The sequence below is a fragment of the Andrena cerasifolii genome, chromosome 8, assembly GCF_050908995.1.
Source record: "Andrena cerasifolii isolate SP2316 chromosome 8, iyAndCera1_principal, whole genome shotgun sequence".
In the NCBI taxonomy this organism is placed as follows: domain Eukaryota; kingdom Metazoa; phylum Arthropoda; class Insecta; order Hymenoptera; family Andrenidae; genus Andrena; species Andrena cerasifolii.
The window spans coordinates 14,125,061-14,144,684 of record NC_135125.1 but is presented as its reverse complement, the minus strand read 5'-3'; the positions used below and the strand labels follow the sequence as shown (position 1 = coordinate 14,144,684).

Genomic DNA, 19,624 nt, shown 5'->3' with positions numbered 1-19,624 from the left:
ACCATGTAACAGTTGAAATATCTTTCTGTTCCACGTGCTCAAGCTTCGGCAATAATCATGTAAATTACTGCATGAAAATGGCCTTGTATGGTAATTTAAAAGAGATAATGCCGAGTCCTGTTACTATAGTAACTCGTATACAGCAACAAAACTTCGAGCGCCCCAAGGTTCTGCCGAGCACGCGATCGAATTTGTATATAGAATGCTCGCGTTGCATTACGTCAAATGCATGGTAATTGTACAGACGACGTTGCCAAATATATTCGAGTATAATCTAAGGCGGTAGCGTAAAATGAGATTCAAAATATCTTCGCAAAATCGTAATGGTCATAAGCGATTGGTAACGTGCGTAGCATGGAGTTCGGCAGAAGAGATTTATTCCTGCGGGTATGTTTAAACATTTGGTAAAAGTCTCGTTTATAGCACAAACTACTGCCTTATCTTTTACAGTGAGGACCATTTGTTGATAGTATGGCACTTGGAGGGCGGAACAGCGCACTCCAGCGTCGTCACAGAATTCCCTGATGACTTTTATGCAACGGACATGCAATGGCACCCGCGCCCAAACTACGCAGTTTTAATTACTAAGAAACAATCGCTGGATGTTCTTTTGATTACCACCGCTGATGGTATTCATTTTCATCTTTAAAATCATGCTACCTTAATTCTAACTTAGGAACTATATCATGTTCTTTGATCATTATGTGTTACTACTTTTTCTTTCTTTGTAATACTACTATTCCCTAATTCCATATCTTTATTGCAGGGAAGTATCACTTAATAAATAAGAATGGACGTATAGAGAAAAGTATCGATGCTCACAAAGGAGCGACAACAGTAGGCAGATGGAGTAGCGATGGTTCTGCGCTTCTAACAGGTGATCGAAGCAGTTTGGTTGAAGTGGTACTTTAATGTCAAAATAATTTATTAATGTTCCAGCTGGAGAGGATGGTTTGATAAAAGTTTGGTCGAGAAGTGGCATGCTTCGCTCTGTTATAGTCAGAGCCACGTTTCCTATTTTATCTGCTGCATGGAGCCCAGACTGCACAACAGTATTGTATTCTCAGGGAGCTCATCTGATCTTCCAGTCGCTTAATTCTAATTCCAAGCCTCGAAAGGTTAACTAGTTTAGTAAATGCATGCTGAATTCGCGTGGGTAACAGATAGAATAATGTTTAAAGGAATATTTTATTTCAGTTACTTGCGCACGACGGCTTTATTTTGGTTTTATGTTGGAGTCACACGCATGGACTGGTAGTTTCTGGCGGAGAAGATTGTCGATACAAAGTGTGTATAATTAAAGGATTATATCGATGTAAACTGAAACATTAAATTCCTTTATTTAAAGGTATGGGATCCCAATGGCACTCAGCTATTTTGCAGTAATGTTTGCAATCATCCCATCACAGCAGTGAGTTGGAGTTACGCTGGGAATAATTTCGCTGTTGGATCTTTTAATACAATCAAACTTTGCGACAAAACAGGAGTCAGTGTATTTTCACATTACATTGTCATTATTTGCATCACTAATTTTCTAATCATTAATTTATGTTCTCTAGTGGTCTCATTCGTTAGAGAAAATTAATGCTGGAAGTATATACAGTATTGCTTGGTCCAGTGACAGTACACAGGTGGCTATGGCTTGCAGCAATGGCACTGTGTTAACTGGACACATAATAGACAGGTATGAACAAGAACATAATAATGAAATATATACCACCATTTTCCATTAACGTGTTATATATAAATAAAAAAAACAGGAGATTGGAATGGAATAATTATGAAGCTACGTTGGTTAAAAGAAAGATAATCGAAGTGAGGAATGTTACTAATGAGATTCGCGAAACGTTGGATATATCGGATCGCGTGGTTCAGTTAGAATTTCGTTTTGACCACCTAGTTGTTATCACGCCAGCGCAGTGCCACATTTACTCGGTAAAAAATTGGAATACACCAGCCATATTCGATTTGAAAAATACTAATGTATCAGCAGTGCTTCTTGCAGAAAAGTAAGTAACAACTGTTTTATGCTTTTATAAACTAACTTAAATATCTGTCGTACAAACGATATTCTTTAGGCACTTCCTGCTAGTTGAATGGAGCAGCGTATCATTATACAGTTATCAAGGTCGTTTATTAGGAACTCCAAAATGGAAAGGGATGACACAGGAACGGCTTTATCCTCCTTGCGTGTCCCTGTGCTCCGACACTTTAGTCATAAGGTCGCAAAGTAACGAGAAATGTATGACACAACATGCTTCTGGATTCGAAAAGGAAAATTAGTATATAAAGTCTTATCAGAGGTATTTTTTAGTACTTCACGTTTTGGAAGTAGCGTACAACAAGCCCATAACGGAAACTCAGCCATACACGCATCTCCAAAGTATCGCGAGAGTGGTATTGAATCATATTGGTGGACCCAACGATCGACAAGTGGCGTTGATTGATGTTAATAAAGACTTGTTTCTGATTTCTATAAGAACCACTGGTTTCGGTAGAGTATGCAAAATAGGTATGCCCTTTCGTATTCATAATAAATATGTTGTCGCACAATTTCTGTAGCTTGGTTCCTATGTTTCAGCTGCTATGGCGCAAGATATCGAATGGGCAGCTGATGCAAATGTCCTTGCAGCAATGCTGGACGCGACTTTGTCTGTATGGTTGTGTCCTAATTGTGTTCATTACAGTGATCGTAAAATAATAAGGAAAACAAGGATCGACAAGGAGAGCAGGTTTAACGCTCAGTTTTTATTGTTTTCGATAGAATTAATTATCTTCTTCACCACGTGATTATACTTTTTTCATACTTTTAGTGAATTTGGAAAACAACCCAGTATAGCAAGTGTATATAATGGTATGGTAATGGTACGACGCGGCGATGGGGCATTAGTAGCTTCTTCTTTTTACACATTTTTCATTAGTCTTCATCAGCATATACTGAACAAGAGGTGGAAAGAAGCACTGTCCCTTTGCCGAATTGCTCAGGTAATTAGCACTTTCCTTTTCACCCGGCAGTAATTCGAGATTCCCCTAAAATATCGAATAACGTAGAATGAGATATTATGGACTTGTATGGCCGTCATGGCGACTGACAATAAAGAACTGAGCGCTGCGGAAGAAGCGTACGCGGCAATCTGGAGATTCGATAAAGTCGATTATATTCAATACATAAAGGTAATACAAAAATATCATTATTCTATTCGTGGGCCGTACAACTTCGATTTGTTTGGGATTAGGGATTGCCAAGTAAAACGGAGAGACTAGCAGAAATGGCGCTTCTGTCGGGTGATTTATTAACCGCGGAAGGCATACTTTTGCAAAATGGATTGGTCGGGGAAGCTATACGAATTAACATCGAAGTGTACAACTGGAACAGGTATTTCTTCGTCTCTTCATATTTAAATGTTATTGAAGCAATATACCGGCTCCTAATTTTGTTATTTTCGTTCAGAGCATTGGAATTGGCAATCAGGCACAAAAAGCAACAATATGAAGTGCTGGACACGAGAAGGAAATATCTGCAAGTGATCAATAAGGAAGAGACTAATCAAAGCTTCCTTGCGTACATGGCGAACGTTGCCAAAGCACAAGTAAAATAAATCATCCTGTTCGATCGCACTGTTTCGACCACTGCACATAATTCTGTATCTCTTCTCTGAACAGTTAAGACAAACCCTATTTTCACCAGGACCCCCCTGAGAAAGCTCCCGTTAAACTGGACGAGGTCGAATCACCGGAAATGGAAGTGCAGAAGCATGAAACGTCGGATCAAGAAATGCATATGTGAAAGCAAAATACTAGCTTCGTCTATACAAATTATTTATTAAAGTATATAAAACCTAAGTATAACGAGCCTGCATTCCACAATACTTCAGTTACAGATATCCCGTAATCACTAAGACTATAATTACGTTATACAAAATCGGCGCGGAAAGATTCTACAAGGAGCTTTAGAATAGAAGAATTTTTACGTATGTAGTTATATTCAGCAGGTGTCACAAGAGTAAAAACTTTAAAAACATCGAGATCATAATGACGATTGAGCTGGTAAATATAAATAGTAGCACAAGTTTCCGCGAGTACCACGCTGTCTCTTTCGTCGCAGGTCTATATCGTGTCGTTAAAGCGGACTGAAATGAATAATATATATTTTATTAGGAGAAGAAAAATACGTGTGATAATTTATTCTTATCGCGTAACATATTTTTGTCTCACCCAGCCGCCGTTGGCTTGTATCCACACAGCAAGATCCTCTTCCAAAACGTCCGTCATACCTGCAACCAGAAAAGTGGACCGACAATGAGAAAAAAAACAGAGCAAGTACAACATTGAAGAGGAAAAGAAAAATATATTCTTCTGCCTTCTCGCAATACTCGTGTAACTCATAAATATTGCACTCAAGGCTTTCGGACAGCTCCTTTTTCTGGGATAAGGAAACCAAGATTAGAGAAATGACGTGAGAATTTAAAAAAAGAATTTATCACCTCTCTGTATGGCAGGCAGATATTCCGGCTTGCCCTGGCGCACGCAGTCTACGGCAATGCCACCAGCAATCGCGTAAAGGGCTATCACTTTGCTCCAAGTCATCTCACCGCTTCTGATCATCTCTCTAGAGACGTCAACTATGGCCTCGCTGGCGGACTGCTCGGAGGAGAAACTGCCGCAGCCAATTTGTCGGTAGATGCGATTAAATAAATTCGGATGCATTTTCTCGAGTTCTGCCCCGACTGATATTAATTCGGGGTAAACTTCACCGACTACCACCGCACCAGGGAGCAGCATAGCGCTCCTCATCCTTTTCAGGCCCAACTTTCGTTGGAAAATTCCGGACCGTTTTAAGCGATTGCGAATGTACTGAGCGCACAATGAAGATCCCTGCGTAAGACATTAAGTAACATTATTTCCGGAGGGCGGGATGTTTTTGAATTGTCATATATATATTAGTTGGTTATCAATGGCCTATAGGCTTTTGGGCTTTTTCAAATTTCAAAATCACTTTTTGAAATTTGAAAATATTGATGCACAATAAATGTCCAATCATTCGGCTAACGTGTACAAATATATGTTTCAGGTGGAATGGCCGTTACCTGTGACACAGTGAGTTCAACGGAAGCTGAAACAGTCCTCCAGCGTATGGTATGAGAGATTTTCCTGGAGACGACGTCGCTGACATTGCTGAATCTCCTTCTCGCCGAGTCAACCACATGAAAATGCGAGACTTCGTGATTGTTGGCTGCAAAACTGGCCAAATTCGAATGCAAAGATAAGGCGAGGCTATTCCTTCGATAAGGTTGCGCCGCGCTTCCGGAAGTGTCCTCCAAGCCGCGCAAAGATCCCACGAGCCCAGACATTGAAGAATCCACCGCAGAATGTTCCTGCCATTCAGGCTTCTCGGGCTTAAAAGAATTTACGAACTTTGAGGAAAACCTTGAGGTGGCAATGCTAGGTACAATTTGATTTTGTTAATTCTGTAGGGAAATAGATTTGAATTTTCAAATCTTTATTGAGCTCATTCGGTTTATCTTGGAATACACTATACAATAAATTTAAATACAATTGATAACTTCATTAAAAAAAAAGACAGAATAAAGACATAATTAGACATAAAAATGTTGAAATACATGGTCGCAAGGAACAGTTTGATTGGCCAGCAAATAAGACTTTCTAAATACAATGTTATTCCGCAGGAATCTCTCCTTGAGAGTAGTGGAGGAACCTCGAGCGCCATTGGTGAATATCTCAAAGTCCCTTTATGGTAATCATTCGGGTGCACGGCTAGGAAGGAGAACGTCGATAGAATCTTCTGTCCTTACTACCACAGAGGAGCCTCGAGTACATTCACACCGAGGTATCGTAGGCATAATTATTATTCCGCTCGCGAGTACAGCAGTTGTTATCTCGCGGCCTTATTTAGCCCACCCGTTATTTGACATGCTTCGCGGCGCTTTGTGTGCCGCGGCAAGGTACACACTGCCATTGTGTGCATATTACTCATTTCCATTCCATCATTTGCCTTCTTAACGAGGGGGATTAAACGCGGCGTGTGTCGTTTGATAAATTAAAGCGGACTCCGCGCGGCCTCTCGCAGAATCACGGTCCGTTCAACTCCCTGATGATCGTGCCGCGTTAATTGAGGTTTTCGCGTAGCTGAGATACAATTACGGTACAATTGCGGATTTAGATTTGGTAGCCGCTCGAACTCCTTTCCCTGAGAATAGTTTGAGCATTTGATACTGTGCAAGGTGTGTTAGAACTGGAAGAGCGAACTTGACTAGTTGATGGAGTTCGTGGAAAGAAATGAGAAGGTTCCAATCAGCTTTGCTCCGCGAACTGATCTTAAGATTTCTGGAGAGGTCTGTGTGTCGCTTAACGGATGATCTCAGAATGTATATTCAATGAACATTGACTAAGGGAGTGGGCGTGAAGATTTGTTTACGTGCTTAATTTGCAATGCTGCTTACTCAGATGCAGATATTATGGATATTTATGTTTATGACCAGGCGAGATTAAAAAAAGCTGTGTATTTCAAGAACGATTAGTTCGCGGACTAAGACCTTTAGACTTTATTCATACCTTTTTATTTCTAGCAACGAGTTCTACTAACGAGTGAAAACAGATCGACTGTTTTGAAGCACCCTGTAGCGGATAGTTGGAGCATTTTCAAGAGATATTTAGTTATCAATTATATCAAGCCAGTTGATCGATTATCGTTCAAGAGGCTACGTAGCGGACTCGTTCGTTGCGACATTTTTCTGTTCTTCCCATTACAATAGTTTTGGCGAGTTGTAATATTAAACGTTATCGCGTTGTTATTCAACGAAGCTGCAGGATGTTCAGTAGGATGTTGTAACGAGATGAGGCGTACGTGCATATGTCACTGGATAATTGATTTATTCACGGAAAATGTGATCATTCATTACCATCCTTACATTTGTAAAAAAGAAGAAACTGACAGGCACTCAGTTTACAAAGGTGTAGGTATATGATACAAACATCTAGCTTAAAAAATCCTTCAAAAACTATATGCAACTAAAGAGATACGATCCAGAACAATGCTCCAAATTTAAAAAAAAAACAATTATTAGTTCTGTCGCGTTTGAGTCTTCAAAAAGGCAATATTAGTAAAAGCTGCACCACGTTTCCCCAATGGGAGGAATATAATAATTCAAAGATGATCACTTTCTTAACTATGCGATGTAAACTTCCAAATGGCCCCTTCTGTGTTCACTGCCTGGTTTACATAAAATACTAGAGTTTTTGAAGCACTCAGTGGCGAATGAAGTGAAGAACTTATAAAGTTACATGAGTGTAGTTAGTTCTCCAACTACTTGAAGCGGCTCGGTTCACCACGCGTCCCCAAAACATTTGCATTTCATTTAATCCTGTTAATAGCGTGATATGTTCATAACGAGATGCAAAAGTGTTAGAATTGTTAAGGGGCAATTAAAAGCAAGGGGCGCGTTACTTTAGCAAGCTATCGTACGGTCAGTGAAATTAATTTACCAATGACGGGGCCCCCGCCTCTTCGACCCCCAATCGAAAGTCCGGCTTCATGGTAATTAACCCGCGTACGGCTCATTAGCCACTGCCCACTAACTTGCTCTACATACACATTATATGCGTAATATATTTCTGAATTATCGCTTATCAGCGGCGAGCCTGTCCGGTCGATTATCGTTCGCGAGGAGTGCGCGCGGCGACGTATTAAATCGTTTGTTTTATCAATTCCCAAGGCTTATTTCCGCGCCACAATGATGCCGATAATGGGTCTGCGCGTCATTGTCGCATTTTTGCTCCGTTACACCTGACGTAGAGATCGTCGCTTTTTATTGGAGTCCAAGGAATCGTGGAAGATAATTTAGATGATTGTAGAGACTTCGAGGGCGTATTAGAAATTAAATTTTGAAAGAAAGAAAGCAGGAAATGTAGTAACCACACGTCTCATAACATTTGATTTATTCTGTTCTTTCATTCAGCTTTACAAGAAGAACAGTGATTCGTAACATTGCTGGTAGAATTTGTTACACTACATTTTTTAATATAGAAATGCTTTTCTTTTTAATACTGTAGGGAATCTTCTTGGCTTCGGGGATGATGTAATAATTAATTTATATGTTAGAGAAGGACATGTGCTTTCTATTTTATTTTACACGCAAAGAAGGAAAAATCATCTTGAGCTTGAGTAATCAAAGCCACGAGTTTATTCGTTTAGAATTCCAATGCACATTAAAAATTATTGATGTAGAATTGTAATTATTGGTATCAGAAAATGCTAAACTGCAGTTATTCGGAATTTGACAATATAAATACAATATTCTTTAGTTTGTTTTAAAAGAAAATTGCTAAAGAAACTGTATTTGATCTTATACTCTTAGAAAACTGAAACGTACTTGAGTAAGTCTTCGATTAATTAAGTGGCTTTTAATTAGTTGGTCGATCTCATTGGAACTCATTGTAAATGGAACTTAATTGGTCGAATGTAAACTAAGATCGAAATAAATAAAGTTAACTTGCTAATTGGTTCACCTGTTAGTTGAGCACAGCAATTACTAAAGTCTTAAAAAGACAATCGAAGGAAAGATGGGTACAGATTGGTACAAATGCATTTAATCAATTATTGCGCGTGCTGCGTCGTCAACAAGGTTAATAAAATTAAGGAGCGTGTACTGCAATCGTAACATTTTAATTAAATATCTTCAACTTTTTTTTAGACAAGCAATGAACGGCAAAATTAATTATACTGACGACACCTAAGATATTAAAAAATTCAATTGCTGTCTTATAAATCAAATTTTATGGTAAAACAAATTTTCATTTTCGATACTATGCACGAAACCTCACAGTCATGCATATTTGCATTATGTAGTTCAAATTACACATTCCCCTTTTTTGTAAAAATATGCGTAATGAAGAAGGTAACAAAAATCATGTTTTTTTTAAAAATTCTTTTTTAAGATGAATCACAGTACAAGTTATGAATACTTGTAGCGTAACGTCAAGCATAGGAAAAATAATTATATGTGTAATTTTCATTAGTAAAAGTCGAACGCACAAACAACGCGTATATGTAGACAGGTGTTAATTATGTAACGTAAAAATGTTTATCTAACTTCACTTATGTTTCTTCTGGCGTTTTGCGCAAAGCGACACGTGCCGATAATACGAGCGTGACCAATGCGTCGGATGTATAGTGTGAATATATTTGTTCAAGTTTTCTGTCTGTCTTCTTAAAAATATGGTGATGTATGAAGTAATGGAATAATCAAATTTCAATTGAGACTTTATGTCAGAAACAATACAGTTTTCGACGAAGAATATTTAAAGCAAGGTTTAATTTAAGAATTTACAACACAGTACGTTTATATTAATAATTATAACACAATAATTATATTAATAATACTACTTCGGATTTATGTTGTTTAATAATCACTGAATAGTATTATTGCACTATGTGATACACATCAGCGTGCAAAAATATCTGTTATAATATGATGTCGTAATTAATGAATCTTAAAAGATCGTTGTGTTTTACGTTGATTTTCCCGCGGTTAGCAAATTTTTCAAACCTACCGCGGTCACGTGCTGCGCATCGCATATGCGCAGAAATCAGTGTATCGCCAATTAGTTGGTGCAGCGAATCGACGTCAACTGATTTTATAAAATTTTGCAATTCTCCGCGAGTTTCGATATAGCGTTACGGTGAAACATCGCGGGGTTAATATCAGAGAATTGTTACACAGTGAAGAAATATTAATAATCACAGGCATTAACATATCGCGAAGATTAGAGTGATCTGCGTGCAACCCGCCAAGAATTGTTTGAACTCGAGGTACATCAGCTGCTTAACTCTCTACCTCTCACGATTCATAAAATCAGTTTAGTTTATAATTAATAGAATTTCGAAGCATATAACTATGTAGCAGCTGTTGAAGAAAATTATCAGTACCCCATTTAAATATCTCATGGCGCCCAATAGTTTACCATTGAATGTTTATCACAAGAATACCGTGAAATATGAAATACCGTAACCTAACAAAATTCAAGACTGTCAGTGTCGAGTTTCGTGCAGAAAGTCTCGAATAATACATCGATTAATAATCGAGTCATAACTTTGCGAGTTTTAACGAGTTCGTAAAGGTGCCCTTGCTTTTTGTGTTATTGACGAGCACGTAAACGTAAAGGATGGACGCGCCGCCATCTGCATTAATTTGCATATTTTATTGCTCGGTCGATTAGGTACACCATCGAATTTCACAGATGACGTAAGTGTGGTGAAAAAGAGGAAGCGAGGTATTGGAAGGAGGACGAGTAACTGACAAAATGAAATATGGGTCGAGACGGTATTCAATAAAAGATGCAGGCTATGCGTCCACGTAACGGCCGTGTCTCCCACCCCTTACCGACTTGCCGAAAAAAGAAACAACAGGCCGCTTCTTATCCCTTTTGCTTTCCAAAGGTATTCACTTCCTTATACTACCCGCGATTCTTTTGTTCTCTTCCACTTTCTCGCCCGATATATTCACGCGAAGGATTTCAATTAGTACTGAATTTAGTTTGTTAGCATAAAATTTTATTCATTTAATTCCCTGATAATTAGTCGCATCGTTACCTTGATTTTCAGAGCTGCGGAGAATTATCGAGATTTCCGTCGGCAGCCAGCTTGCACGATCATTCCTCATTTGTGACAACTAATTCCGAACACCATCGGAGAAAATTGTAAGTTTGATAATCCTGCTCACGTGTACGCCGCACTAAATTAATATCGCCGCCCGGGGAATATTTCACGAGGGAAATATTATTCGCGCCCCCCCTTCGGGACACGTGATCGTAGTTTGATGGTTGTTTTATTTGAAAGCGAGATCTATGAAGATCGGTATCGTTAATGAACACACGACGCACCGTCGAAATTGTGGGCAGCACTGCACGTACAATACTGGTGACTTTTCAACTGCAAACGATACAACTCGAAACTGTTATGTCAACGCCGTGCGAGTGTTATCCCTACTTACACCGCTGTACAGCGGTTGAGTCACTGTTAAGAAATGCTTTAACCGCGGGGGATAACATATCCAATTTCGCACATTCGTGAGAAACAGTCGAATTTAATCTGCGAACGTATGCACATGAATGAAATAGCCATAAAAATTGGTTTCGAATCAATCTTGACGTTGCATATCATTTATAATACATCGGTGCAATAAATTTCTTGCGAGGGGGATAACAAACACACGGCGCATGTAATTATACTTCAGGGGCATCTCCGCAGATAAGAATATAGCTTAGTTTTGTATCTAGAATTGCTCCCTACGGTTCATACAGTAAAAATAATTATTTTTAAAGTTTTTTTTTCGGACTAACAGTAGAAAGTAGTACATTAATAGAATTAACCAGTAAGTTTAAATTTTTAAAGAAACTGTATGTATATAGTTTTAAAAACTGATTATAGACAACACAAGTGGAAAACGGTACTAGAGTTAGTGGCCTAAGGTCTCGCTGGTGATTCTAATGCATTAATCAGTAACTAGAAGAAAGTGGAAGAAAAATCATTTTATTGATGATAATTTCTATCATTGAATTTCAAAGATTGCAGTGTCACGATACTTCTAAATAAATTTTGCATTGTAATTTACTTTCGTATATTGGCTCTTAGGGTCACATGCAACATATATATATCTGTAATAATAATAATAATAATAATAATAATAATGTCGCATGAGATATCCTTCTTAAAATAGAAAGAATAAAACGGGGCAATAAATTTGTGTATAACAATATTCTATTCACAACGATGATATGATAAAGTAGCATCGAGAGGCAACAATTTCTTTCCGGAAACGGTATAACTTACATTATATATATACGCATATATTACATTATATATATATATAATTTCGGTACGTATATAATGTAATACAATATAACAACACTGCGGAAAGCTTGACAACACTCCATTCAATTACGTTTATTTTTTCGTTTCGCGTCGTTTAATAGGCATATCTATATTTATATATGTATGTATATATGTATATATATTGTAATATGTATATATTATTTCCTAGCGTGAAATTCATTGTTATACTGTGCTACGTTAGAAACTTTGAACAATAATACTTTCCATTTTTCAGCACATCATCTTTCTCGCAATGACGGATATACAATAAATAAATATTCACTCATTCAGTTTGCAGTTATCACGCGACTATAGTCTGACACAGGAAAAGAAAGAAAGAGAATGATCCGTTCGTATTAGCAGCAACCACTTGTTCGCGAAGTGTTTTCTTTCGACAAGAATCTGAGCATAGTTGAAAAAACGGGGTAATAGCGTAAAAAATAAAGAAGCCTGACTCTGGCAATAAACACGTGGCGGGATGTGTTTATATAAATATAAATTAACAACGGCAATAATTTAACTCGTACGTGTAACTCTGTGCACGCGGCTTCCCTTTTCCTCAACTATCCTCGCATAGTACAAAAATGCACTTTCACTCGCATCGTTTGCAGGGCTACAACCTGTTGCCCGCTCAGCTTCTTCGTTTCATTCGCAAACACCGTTTCTTGTAACGCTTTGAAGGTCACAGTGAGTCCTAACATTTCGAACCCCGAAAATGATACGTTTCACATTCAAGAATATGGGCAAACCCGCGTCGACTCGAACACCCGGTAAACAGATTTGCAACGCTGTAAAATAGATACATTCAACGCTACTCTATTTTGGCTCCTCGGCGAGATCAGCAGTGTTCCCTTCTTCCTTCCGTTAATTTCACGCAATATCACATAGACTCGTGGAACGATGAAAAGTGGATCGAATGTAACTCGATACGATTTACAATTTCTTTCAATTAATAGATCCGCAAATACCATTCGTGAGCTATCGAGCTCGTTCATGTTATCAGGATCTCCGTTAACACCGCATACGTAAATTCGAAAGTAGTTCAGTCGTTAAATTCGATATAACTCGTTACATTTAGAATCTAGTTCAGTAGCGCCATACATAGTGTTGATTGATTGTACTTCGTCATATGGTATCGTCCATTCGTTTGTGTCTCTAAAAAAAAAAAAAAAAAAACGATCGTGCAGTGGTGTCGACACGCATGATTGCGACTAAACGTGATCACATACAGCCACGTATGAACGAAGAATGATTCGATCGATGTACCTTAGGCTTTTCTTCTCGTTAAGTGCTTCGATATTTCGACGATCAATTTAACGCGCGGCCGGACTCGTGAGAGCAACGCAGAAATGTTCATTTGTCGCATTATTTTGCGGCTGATAATGCGCAGAGTGAATGATACATACGCGATCCTCCCACGCAAACGTTATAATTAGTACGTATTGTCGCTGGGACAAAAGTGGTACCAGCCACTTCTACATCACAACCAAGGGATCTATTAAAAATCGACACCTCTAGTCTCCATTCACGCTCGATCTCACTCTTCCATCTTCTCCCTTTCATTCTCGTTAAAAAAAAAAAGAAAAAAAGAAGAAAAACATAATAACAACAAGAAACTAAACACAGAAGCAGGTACTCTAAGAGTTAAATCGTGTACCGTACGACACCGATACAGATTTCATCACAAAGAGAGACAAAGGATAATATAATAACGACAGTAAACGCTAGCACGCCTCCTTCAGAATGCCCGAAGTGTGTCGAACGAAGAGCAACATGGAGAATACATAACGAAAGCAGAACCGCGCCGCTTCGGTGTACGTATTTTCGTCCGCGTTAACTTCACCGTCACTGTTGGCAATGGATTACGTATCCTATATAAAATATAGAAATTCCTTAAGGTACTACGGTGAAAAAAAAAACTATGGCTTTTCGTGTCCGATGTTAGGAAACGGGACGACCCTCTCGCGACTCGCCTGACATTTCCGTTTCAACGCAATCACCACTAGAAGATAAAAAATAAAAATGTCGTTGTTCCAAAGTACCATTCGCCCCCTGCCGGTCTTCTTTCGGTATCTTGCTGCGACACACGCGTGGTATGCGATGCGTATGATTCTCGTGTACACGTGTCGATCCTACTTGCGCAAGGGGCAATATTTATATAATATTTCATAGGAAATTACATGAGATTAACATAGACGTATGTATCTGGTGTACACAGACATACACAGTTAACTCGTGACATACACAATATTTAACATATAATATAAACAGTACTCTTTCCTTCGGCTCTTTCGCACCTCCGTTTAACAACTGATTAAAGCTAAGCGTAACAATACTAAATAAACGTTACAGGACTGTTAACACATATATATACGAGCATTGCTGACGAGCCGTAAGAACTAACGGCAGACCCGATGAAATAATCTGCGGCATATATATGCATACACAGTATGCGCCACCTAAGGACTGGAATTGCGTGGGTGGCCCGCCCTGTGCATGTACACACGTATATACACAATTACAGAATAATAGGATCTAGTAGTCGAATGAATATTAAGTATTCACGTAAATAACCAATCGTTTCTTACATATGTACACACGGGGACACCGAGGGCTCGCGTACGCAACTGAAACTGACTCGAACGCTGATTATTGTCGAAGTTCATTGTGTCGCGCGTGGTACACGTCTAGCAACCGTTGTTACACCATTTTTGTTCTATACAGAAGAATAAGTTGACGATACAAGGAACGCGAGAATCGCCCAGTCAGTGTTCATCTTTCTGCGGACGTCGAGACAAATAATCGAACAGAAAGCGTAATAAAACGAAGGAGATAAATCTACGTAATCTCAATCGGTACAGAACCTCTTTATGGCGCCTCTCAACCATGAAACATGCACACTGTAATACTAGTACTCTGTAAGCGACTGAGGATGCATCACTGACAATACCAATTCGCGAACGGGCGCGGTAACTTTTGCACATATATACGAAGGTACATGTATATAATGTATACAACTCTGCACGTATATATATATATATAGAAGAGAGTTGCTAAATGGCAGTAAGGAATCAAATAAACTGATACGCCGTAATGCCAAGTCCTGTCTCCTCCTCAAGCACCAGCGAAACCATACACTTCTAGTACCCTAATCTCAAAGTCGCCACTAGCACAAAGAGGTGGATTGTTGAATGTGGAGCACCGATCTGTCTTACCGAATCTTATGTTCTCGTCCATCCATATCGCTTGGCCCTCTCTGGAAGCAATATATTAGCACGGCGTGAGCGATACGGGCCCGAGGCAGCAAGAATCTACAAATGAATAGTAAAAACGACGAATAAGAGGAAGCTGCTTACCCGCCGCCGATCGTTATCATTTTGGAATCCGCTGCCATGAACAGCTCAGCCGAATGATGGACTTTCGAGTCGTTGTGCGACGAGTCCATGCCTACCCAAGGGTACTTTGACCTTTCGGGATACAAACTGAACAGGAACGTTTCGCCTGTACCGAAATAAGCTTGTCTCTGTCCTTTGTCGTTCTTCATATTGCGTTCGCACCATCTTGTGGAACAGTAGGCACCAAACACCTTATCACAGACAAGATGGAGAGGAGGATTTATTGAACGTCTTTGGGAAAGGATAGAATCGCACGTTAGTTGTGCAAAATACCTACTTCGTTATTACATGTTTTTATCATCAGCAGGGTGGGCTCGTGTTGCTCTACCCTTACGTAGAATGTTGTTAGCGAGCAACCATGCTCTTCTGTCGTGTACAGTAGAATCGGTTGATACATGGTGATCCTCATCGGCAGCCAGGACCACAACGTGAACAACTGTTGATAAGCAAAGGCAGAAGTTTAGTACGGTGTATATTCATTACGATCGACATAGGTAAACTGTGCAAACATTAGTTTCCAATAATTGTCTAGACCCTCAAGAATATAGCAAAAACTAAATCACAGCAGCAGTAGATCATGCGCTTGACTGTAAAAAAAAGGAAATGAAACCAATGTGTGATTACGAAGCCGCAAAATATTAACAATTAAATTTGTGCTTTCATTTCAAGTATGATGTACACTTTGTTCACGGTTCTGCGCGCGGTGTCTACAGTAACTTTCATTATTCTGGGGTTAATTGTAATATGTACAAGGGTCCTAAGTTACTTCTGATACGGTGTTCATCTTCGTCTCGTTTAGTATTATTATTAATCGTATGAATGAGCGTACAGTGCGTTTATCCACAATAACTTCAGTCGATCTCTAAAGACCTGTTGCACTAGTGCAATTAAAGACACTACTAGGAACACTGAAAAATGCTAGAAAACTAAAAAAAAAAATGCAAAACATTCACCATGCAAAATGCACGAGCCATTCAAGTGTGAAGTGAATTGCCACAACATTGTAAACCTCGATTTCAAATGAATCGATGCCGTGAGATGGGGGAACTGATGGTAGAATGCAAATGATACACATAATGAGAGATTAGCTAATTTTAAAAATGTATAATCGCGTCCATCTAATTACGTGTGTTTCTACTAATACTCAAACGACTTAGGATCGCTACTACATTTCACTAATTGTTATTGGTGTTACAGACTAATCGCATTTCAGGGGAGAACACGTCTAAAACTTGCGCAAGAGAAGTGTTGCGACACAAATCAATGAGGGTACGGGGGTAGGGATTCTAGAATGCGACTATAGATGCGTAAAAAAATACAGAGACAACGCATGCTAACTCAGCAGCAAAGGGTGATAAAATTCAGCGCTCATATTTGTTCGGAGGATTCACAAAACAGTGCTGTGGTTCTAATCAGATCAACAAGTCAAGCTGATACACCATTCAGTACAACGTATCAACCGCAAGGTATCGAGCCTCTGGCAAAAAGAAGTACAACAGAAGTGATAACGAAACCAACGGCTATAAAAGTTGAAACAATGACTTGATCGGTAACCGCTAATACAATTGTACACCTTCCAAGCGAATGGGAGCCAAGTATCATTTACATCGGTCTGACCCTTCTTAGCGATCTAGGACATCTCACTAACGATTGCCACTGTTGTTTAGTCGACGTGGCTCGTATTCTCGCACGTTTAAAGGCTACTACTATCAAGATAGCAGCCAAGATGTAGAACGGTGTACACAACCTACGTGATACGTACTTCAAGGCGGCTGTATGTACACCGAGAACAATATCGACATGCCACAGAGAGGCAGCCAGCGAACTACAGAAAACTCTGCTCTTTGCCGAACTTTGATTAATGAACGGCCGTTGAGTACTTACATCAGGCATGTCTAGAATCTGGGAGCATATGCTTTGTATGGGATAAACGCCCATTGACAGAGCACGCGGTCCAGGACTGTGTGCACCCTACACCCATGACCATTAAATCCATCATCATTCCAGTAACGCAGCATGACACAAGACAACACAGAACCGTCAATAATAATTGCCACACGGCTTGGGCCCGAGTTTACGTATCAATGAGAGTAATTATATACGAGACACTGGTTAAAAACCATCGGAGGCACGGATCATACAAGAGAACATCAGCCAATTGTACTTTAACGTTTCAAAGTCAACGCGCACGGGTGGAATGCTCGCCTCACTGTTAACCAGTGCGACCGATGTATAATCTCGAAAAGAAATCAAACGATGGTGTCGATGGCGCTAAGGAAGCATTTAACATAATTAGTATAAAATTAAAATGCGCAGTTTAAAACGCCAGTTGTCCCTCCTCGTTGGTTTTACAACTGTTACAACCAAATCGTGATAGAACTGCGATAGACTGGAATTTACGAAGCACGGCTGCATTCACTGATCGAAACTGATGACTTCTCGGGTTCGAAGGGTTTCTCGAGAGTTTCTCTTGTGCCAGAGAAGTCCGACCATCCTATCGATCAATGAGAAGCAAACAACCTCGTGTAGCTCACCAGTAACAGTCACCATCTATACATTCTGATCATCAACGAATATATATATATATATATATATATATATGTATTGTTTTTAAAATCGTCACGATTGGCGTGTCGTACTTGCGGAACACTGAAAAGCCAGTGAAGACCTAATGGTACGGAGAATGCTATTTAAACGGAAGATATCGTTGTTATTCTATTATTGAATAAGGCAGTAACTGCAAGTGGATAGTACGGTAACAGCAACAAAGCTGGCACGATAAATGTAACAATGGGTGAGTATGAATGAATGTAACAGGTAGTAGTTCAGGAACAGAGGGCAGAGCACATGAAACTAACAACACATTTCCCAAAAAGATAATCATACGATACCCTGTCTTTGTATGTGTCTTCACACTCTTTCTGAAAACAAAGTGAATCATTGAACAGGCTTCTCTACGGTACGCTTTTCTTTTCTGATACCCTAAGTAACTACGGTTTAACGGATGATCTTGGTAATGTCTACTAGTTATTTTAATATAACATCAATAAACATACACTATTGATACTAAACCTTTGAACCTGCAACGTTTCTTTAGAAAACAAGGATAGAGTCATTCACAATATTAAAGTAGTGTATAAAAGTATAATGGGCTCACATATATGTGCATTATTCAGCGATAGAATTTTATATCCCGGAAAGAAGTAGGATAGTAACGCCGTTACCGATATGGAGAACCAACTTTTAGCTACAAAATCAAGAGGCCAATAGATAAGAATCAATCGCAAGGGGGGAGCAACCAGATAAAATGGAAGAGAAGTTCAGCATGTACGTGAGTCCACTGGTCGACGAGAATTCTACATGGATACAGCGTTTCGCGCCGCCGTAAAGGAAATAGGAATAAGAATAACGTACTTCTCGTATCGTGAGCGTGTGCGACATCATCTGAATGTTGACTTGAGACTGACTCGTGGGTAGATTGTCTGTAGATCGCGATCTAGCCAACGATCTGGATCCCGTTAAAACGCTTCTACTTTTAAGAGCCATTTCTGTGCGCAAAAATACCCTTGATATGTATGCTGAGCTGAGTCCCCGTATCCCGAATGCGGTACGTAAAAATTTCGCTGGGGTTACCTGCAAGTTCACAAAACACGGCTGTAATAACGTGCGCAATTATTCCTGGCTGGCAAGCGCTGTAACAGGCATTGGTGTCTTCTTACTCACCGGTATTTGTCTGACAAACTTCGAGAGAGCCGCGTCAATACCGTTCTTAGAAATCTCATTCATCCATTCCGAGTTCTGTAATGACGAGTGCTTGTAGAATAATAAAACTATAGCCATTGCTACCCGATAGAAGACCTGAAATAGAACCAGCAAATTGGTGAACAAGTGGCATTCGCAAAGGGAAATAAAAGAAGAGTTATTGGCGAAAACTTATAGAGTATCGTGCACGACACAATGGGAATGACGAATGCGTAAAAAATATATCTTAAACAGATTTGCCACTGGCACATAGTCAGCGACGCCTAGATTTATCATTCATCCTATTCCTGGAAGAGCACTTCGCGTTATGCGTATCTTTTATTTCATCTCCCCTCTTGAACCGGGGCCAAACTTTTTCAATGCGCCATCAGAAGATGCAATAAAAGATCTAAATGCTGGGAGTTGCCTCTGAATTCTCTCTACACCGACCTTGATGCCTTCGTGAAGAAAACAGTCCATAACCCTGACTAGATGTTGGAAGGGAAGAAGCTGCAGAATCCACCAGATCCAATCCATGTAAATCCTTTCTGCCCTTGATCCAGAGCAGTGCCTTGCTAAGTGTACTGCGGCAGATTTC

The 19,624-nt window shown here is 39.5% G+C and overlaps 3 protein-coding genes and 1 long non-coding RNA gene across 12 annotated transcripts in view; 2 read left to right on the top strand and 2 right to left on the bottom strand.

Moving 5' to 3' along the window:
* Positions 1 to 75: 75 nt before the first annotated feature.
* On the top strand, positions 76 to 3,829 carry Oseg5 (intraflagellar transport protein Oseg5). Of its 3 annotated transcripts, XM_076819217.1 has the most exons (16): positions 76 to 387; positions 451 to 629; positions 767 to 877; positions 940 to 1,118; positions 1,198 to 1,287; positions 1,349 to 1,486; positions 1,560 to 1,684; positions 1,761 to 2,009; positions 2,079 to 2,242; positions 2,315 to 2,512; positions 2,582 to 2,732; positions 2,814 to 2,985; positions 3,052 to 3,174; positions 3,237 to 3,376; positions 3,452 to 3,590; positions 3,689 to 3,829. In XM_076819217.1, the coding sequence occupies exons 1-16, from the start codon at positions 293 to 295 to the stop codon at positions 3,785 to 3,787; spliced, it is 2,352 nt and encodes a 783-aa protein (XP_076675332.1). In that variant the 5' UTR covers positions 76 to 292; the 3' UTR covers positions 3,788 to 3,829. The 3 variants fall into 3 exon arrangements, with proteins under 3 accessions (XP_076675332.1, XP_076675330.1, XP_076675331.1); XM_076819215.1 differs by having other exon boundaries at positions 3,237 to 3,590; XM_076819216.1 differs by having other exon boundaries at positions 3,237 to 3,590; positions 3,664 to 3,800.
* Positions 3,803 to 15,129, bottom strand: LOC143372719 (bcl-2-related ovarian killer protein). 3 transcript variants are annotated; one of them, XM_076819236.1, is made up of 5 exons: positions 15,106 to 15,129; positions 5,088 to 5,396; positions 4,485 to 4,875; positions 4,216 to 4,274; positions 3,803 to 4,130 (listed from the first exon to the last, which is right to left on the bottom strand). In XM_076819236.1, the coding sequence occupies exons 2-5, from the start codon at positions 5,349 to 5,351 to the stop codon at positions 3,996 to 3,998; spliced, it is 849 nt and encodes a 282-aa protein (XP_076675351.1). In that variant the 5' UTR covers positions 5,352 to 5,396; positions 15,106 to 15,129; the 3' UTR covers positions 3,803 to 3,995. The 3 variants fall into 3 exon arrangements, with proteins under 3 accessions (XP_076675351.1, XP_076675350.1, XP_076675349.1); XM_076819235.1 differs by lacking the exon at positions 15,106 to 15,129 and adding an exon at positions 10,610 to 11,045; XM_076819234.1 differs by lacking the exon at positions 15,106 to 15,129 and adding an exon at positions 7,504 to 7,643.
* Positions 7,933 to 13,488, top strand: LOC143372728 (uncharacterized). Its single transcript, XR_013086346.1, has 2 exons — positions 7,933 to 9,829; positions 10,237 to 13,488. It is a non-coding gene; the product is annotated as an uncharacterized LOC143372728 (long non-coding RNA).
* Positions 11,533 to 19,624, bottom strand: part of Sky (GTPase-activating protein skywalker) — a 45,491-nt gene continuing 37,399 nt past the window's right edge. The window contains exons 5-13 of one of the 5 annotated variants that reach the window (XR_013086338.1): positions 19,477 to 19,623; positions 19,009 to 19,143; positions 18,700 to 18,918; positions 18,177 to 18,206; positions 17,170 to 17,256; positions 15,563 to 15,721; positions 15,247 to 15,476; positions 13,860 to 15,146; positions 11,533 to 13,815 (exon numbers count right to left, since the gene is read on the bottom strand). Coding sequence is in view for 4 of the 5 variants with exons in the window: in XM_076819221.1 (XP_076675336.1) it covers positions 15,005 to 15,146; positions 15,247 to 15,476; positions 15,563 to 15,721; positions 17,170 to 17,256; positions 18,177 to 18,206; positions 18,700 to 18,918; positions 19,009 to 19,143; positions 19,477 to 19,623 (1,149 nt within the window). In the remaining variant the exon portion in view is untranslated. Of the gene's footprint in view, positions 15,147 to 15,246; positions 15,477 to 15,562; positions 15,722 to 17,169; positions 17,257 to 18,176; positions 18,207 to 18,699; positions 18,919 to 19,008; positions 19,144 to 19,476; position 19,624 lie in introns of all 5 variants that reach the window. The other 4 variants (XM_076819221.1, XM_076819223.1, XM_076819222.1 and 1 more) reach the window with 4 other exon arrangements.

Coding starts and splice junctions, on each gene's coding strand:
- Oseg5 (XM_076819215.1), top strand. CDS start 293: ATGAGATTCAAAATATCTTCGCAAAATCGTAATGGTCATAAGCGATTG. Junction 878..939: donor TGGTTCTGCGCTTCTAACAG/GTGATCGAAGCA, acceptor TTAATGTTCCAG/CTGGAGAGGATGGTTTGATA. Junction 1,119..1,197: donor CTAATTCCAAGCCTCGAAAG/GTTAACTAGTTT, acceptor ATTTTATTTCAG/TTACTTGCGCACGACGGCTT.
- LOC143372719 (XM_076819234.1), bottom strand. CDS start 7,554: ATGAAGCCGGACTTTCGATTGGGGGTCGAAGAGGCGGGGGCCCCGTCA. Junction 5,397..7,503: donor AGGCGGGGGCCCCGTCATTG/GTAAATTAATTT, acceptor AATTCTTTTAAG/CCCGAGAAGCCTGAATGGCA. Junction 4,131..4,215: donor TACAAGCCAACGGCGGCTGG/GTGAGACAAAAA, acceptor TATTCATTTCAG/TCCGCTTTAACGACACGATA.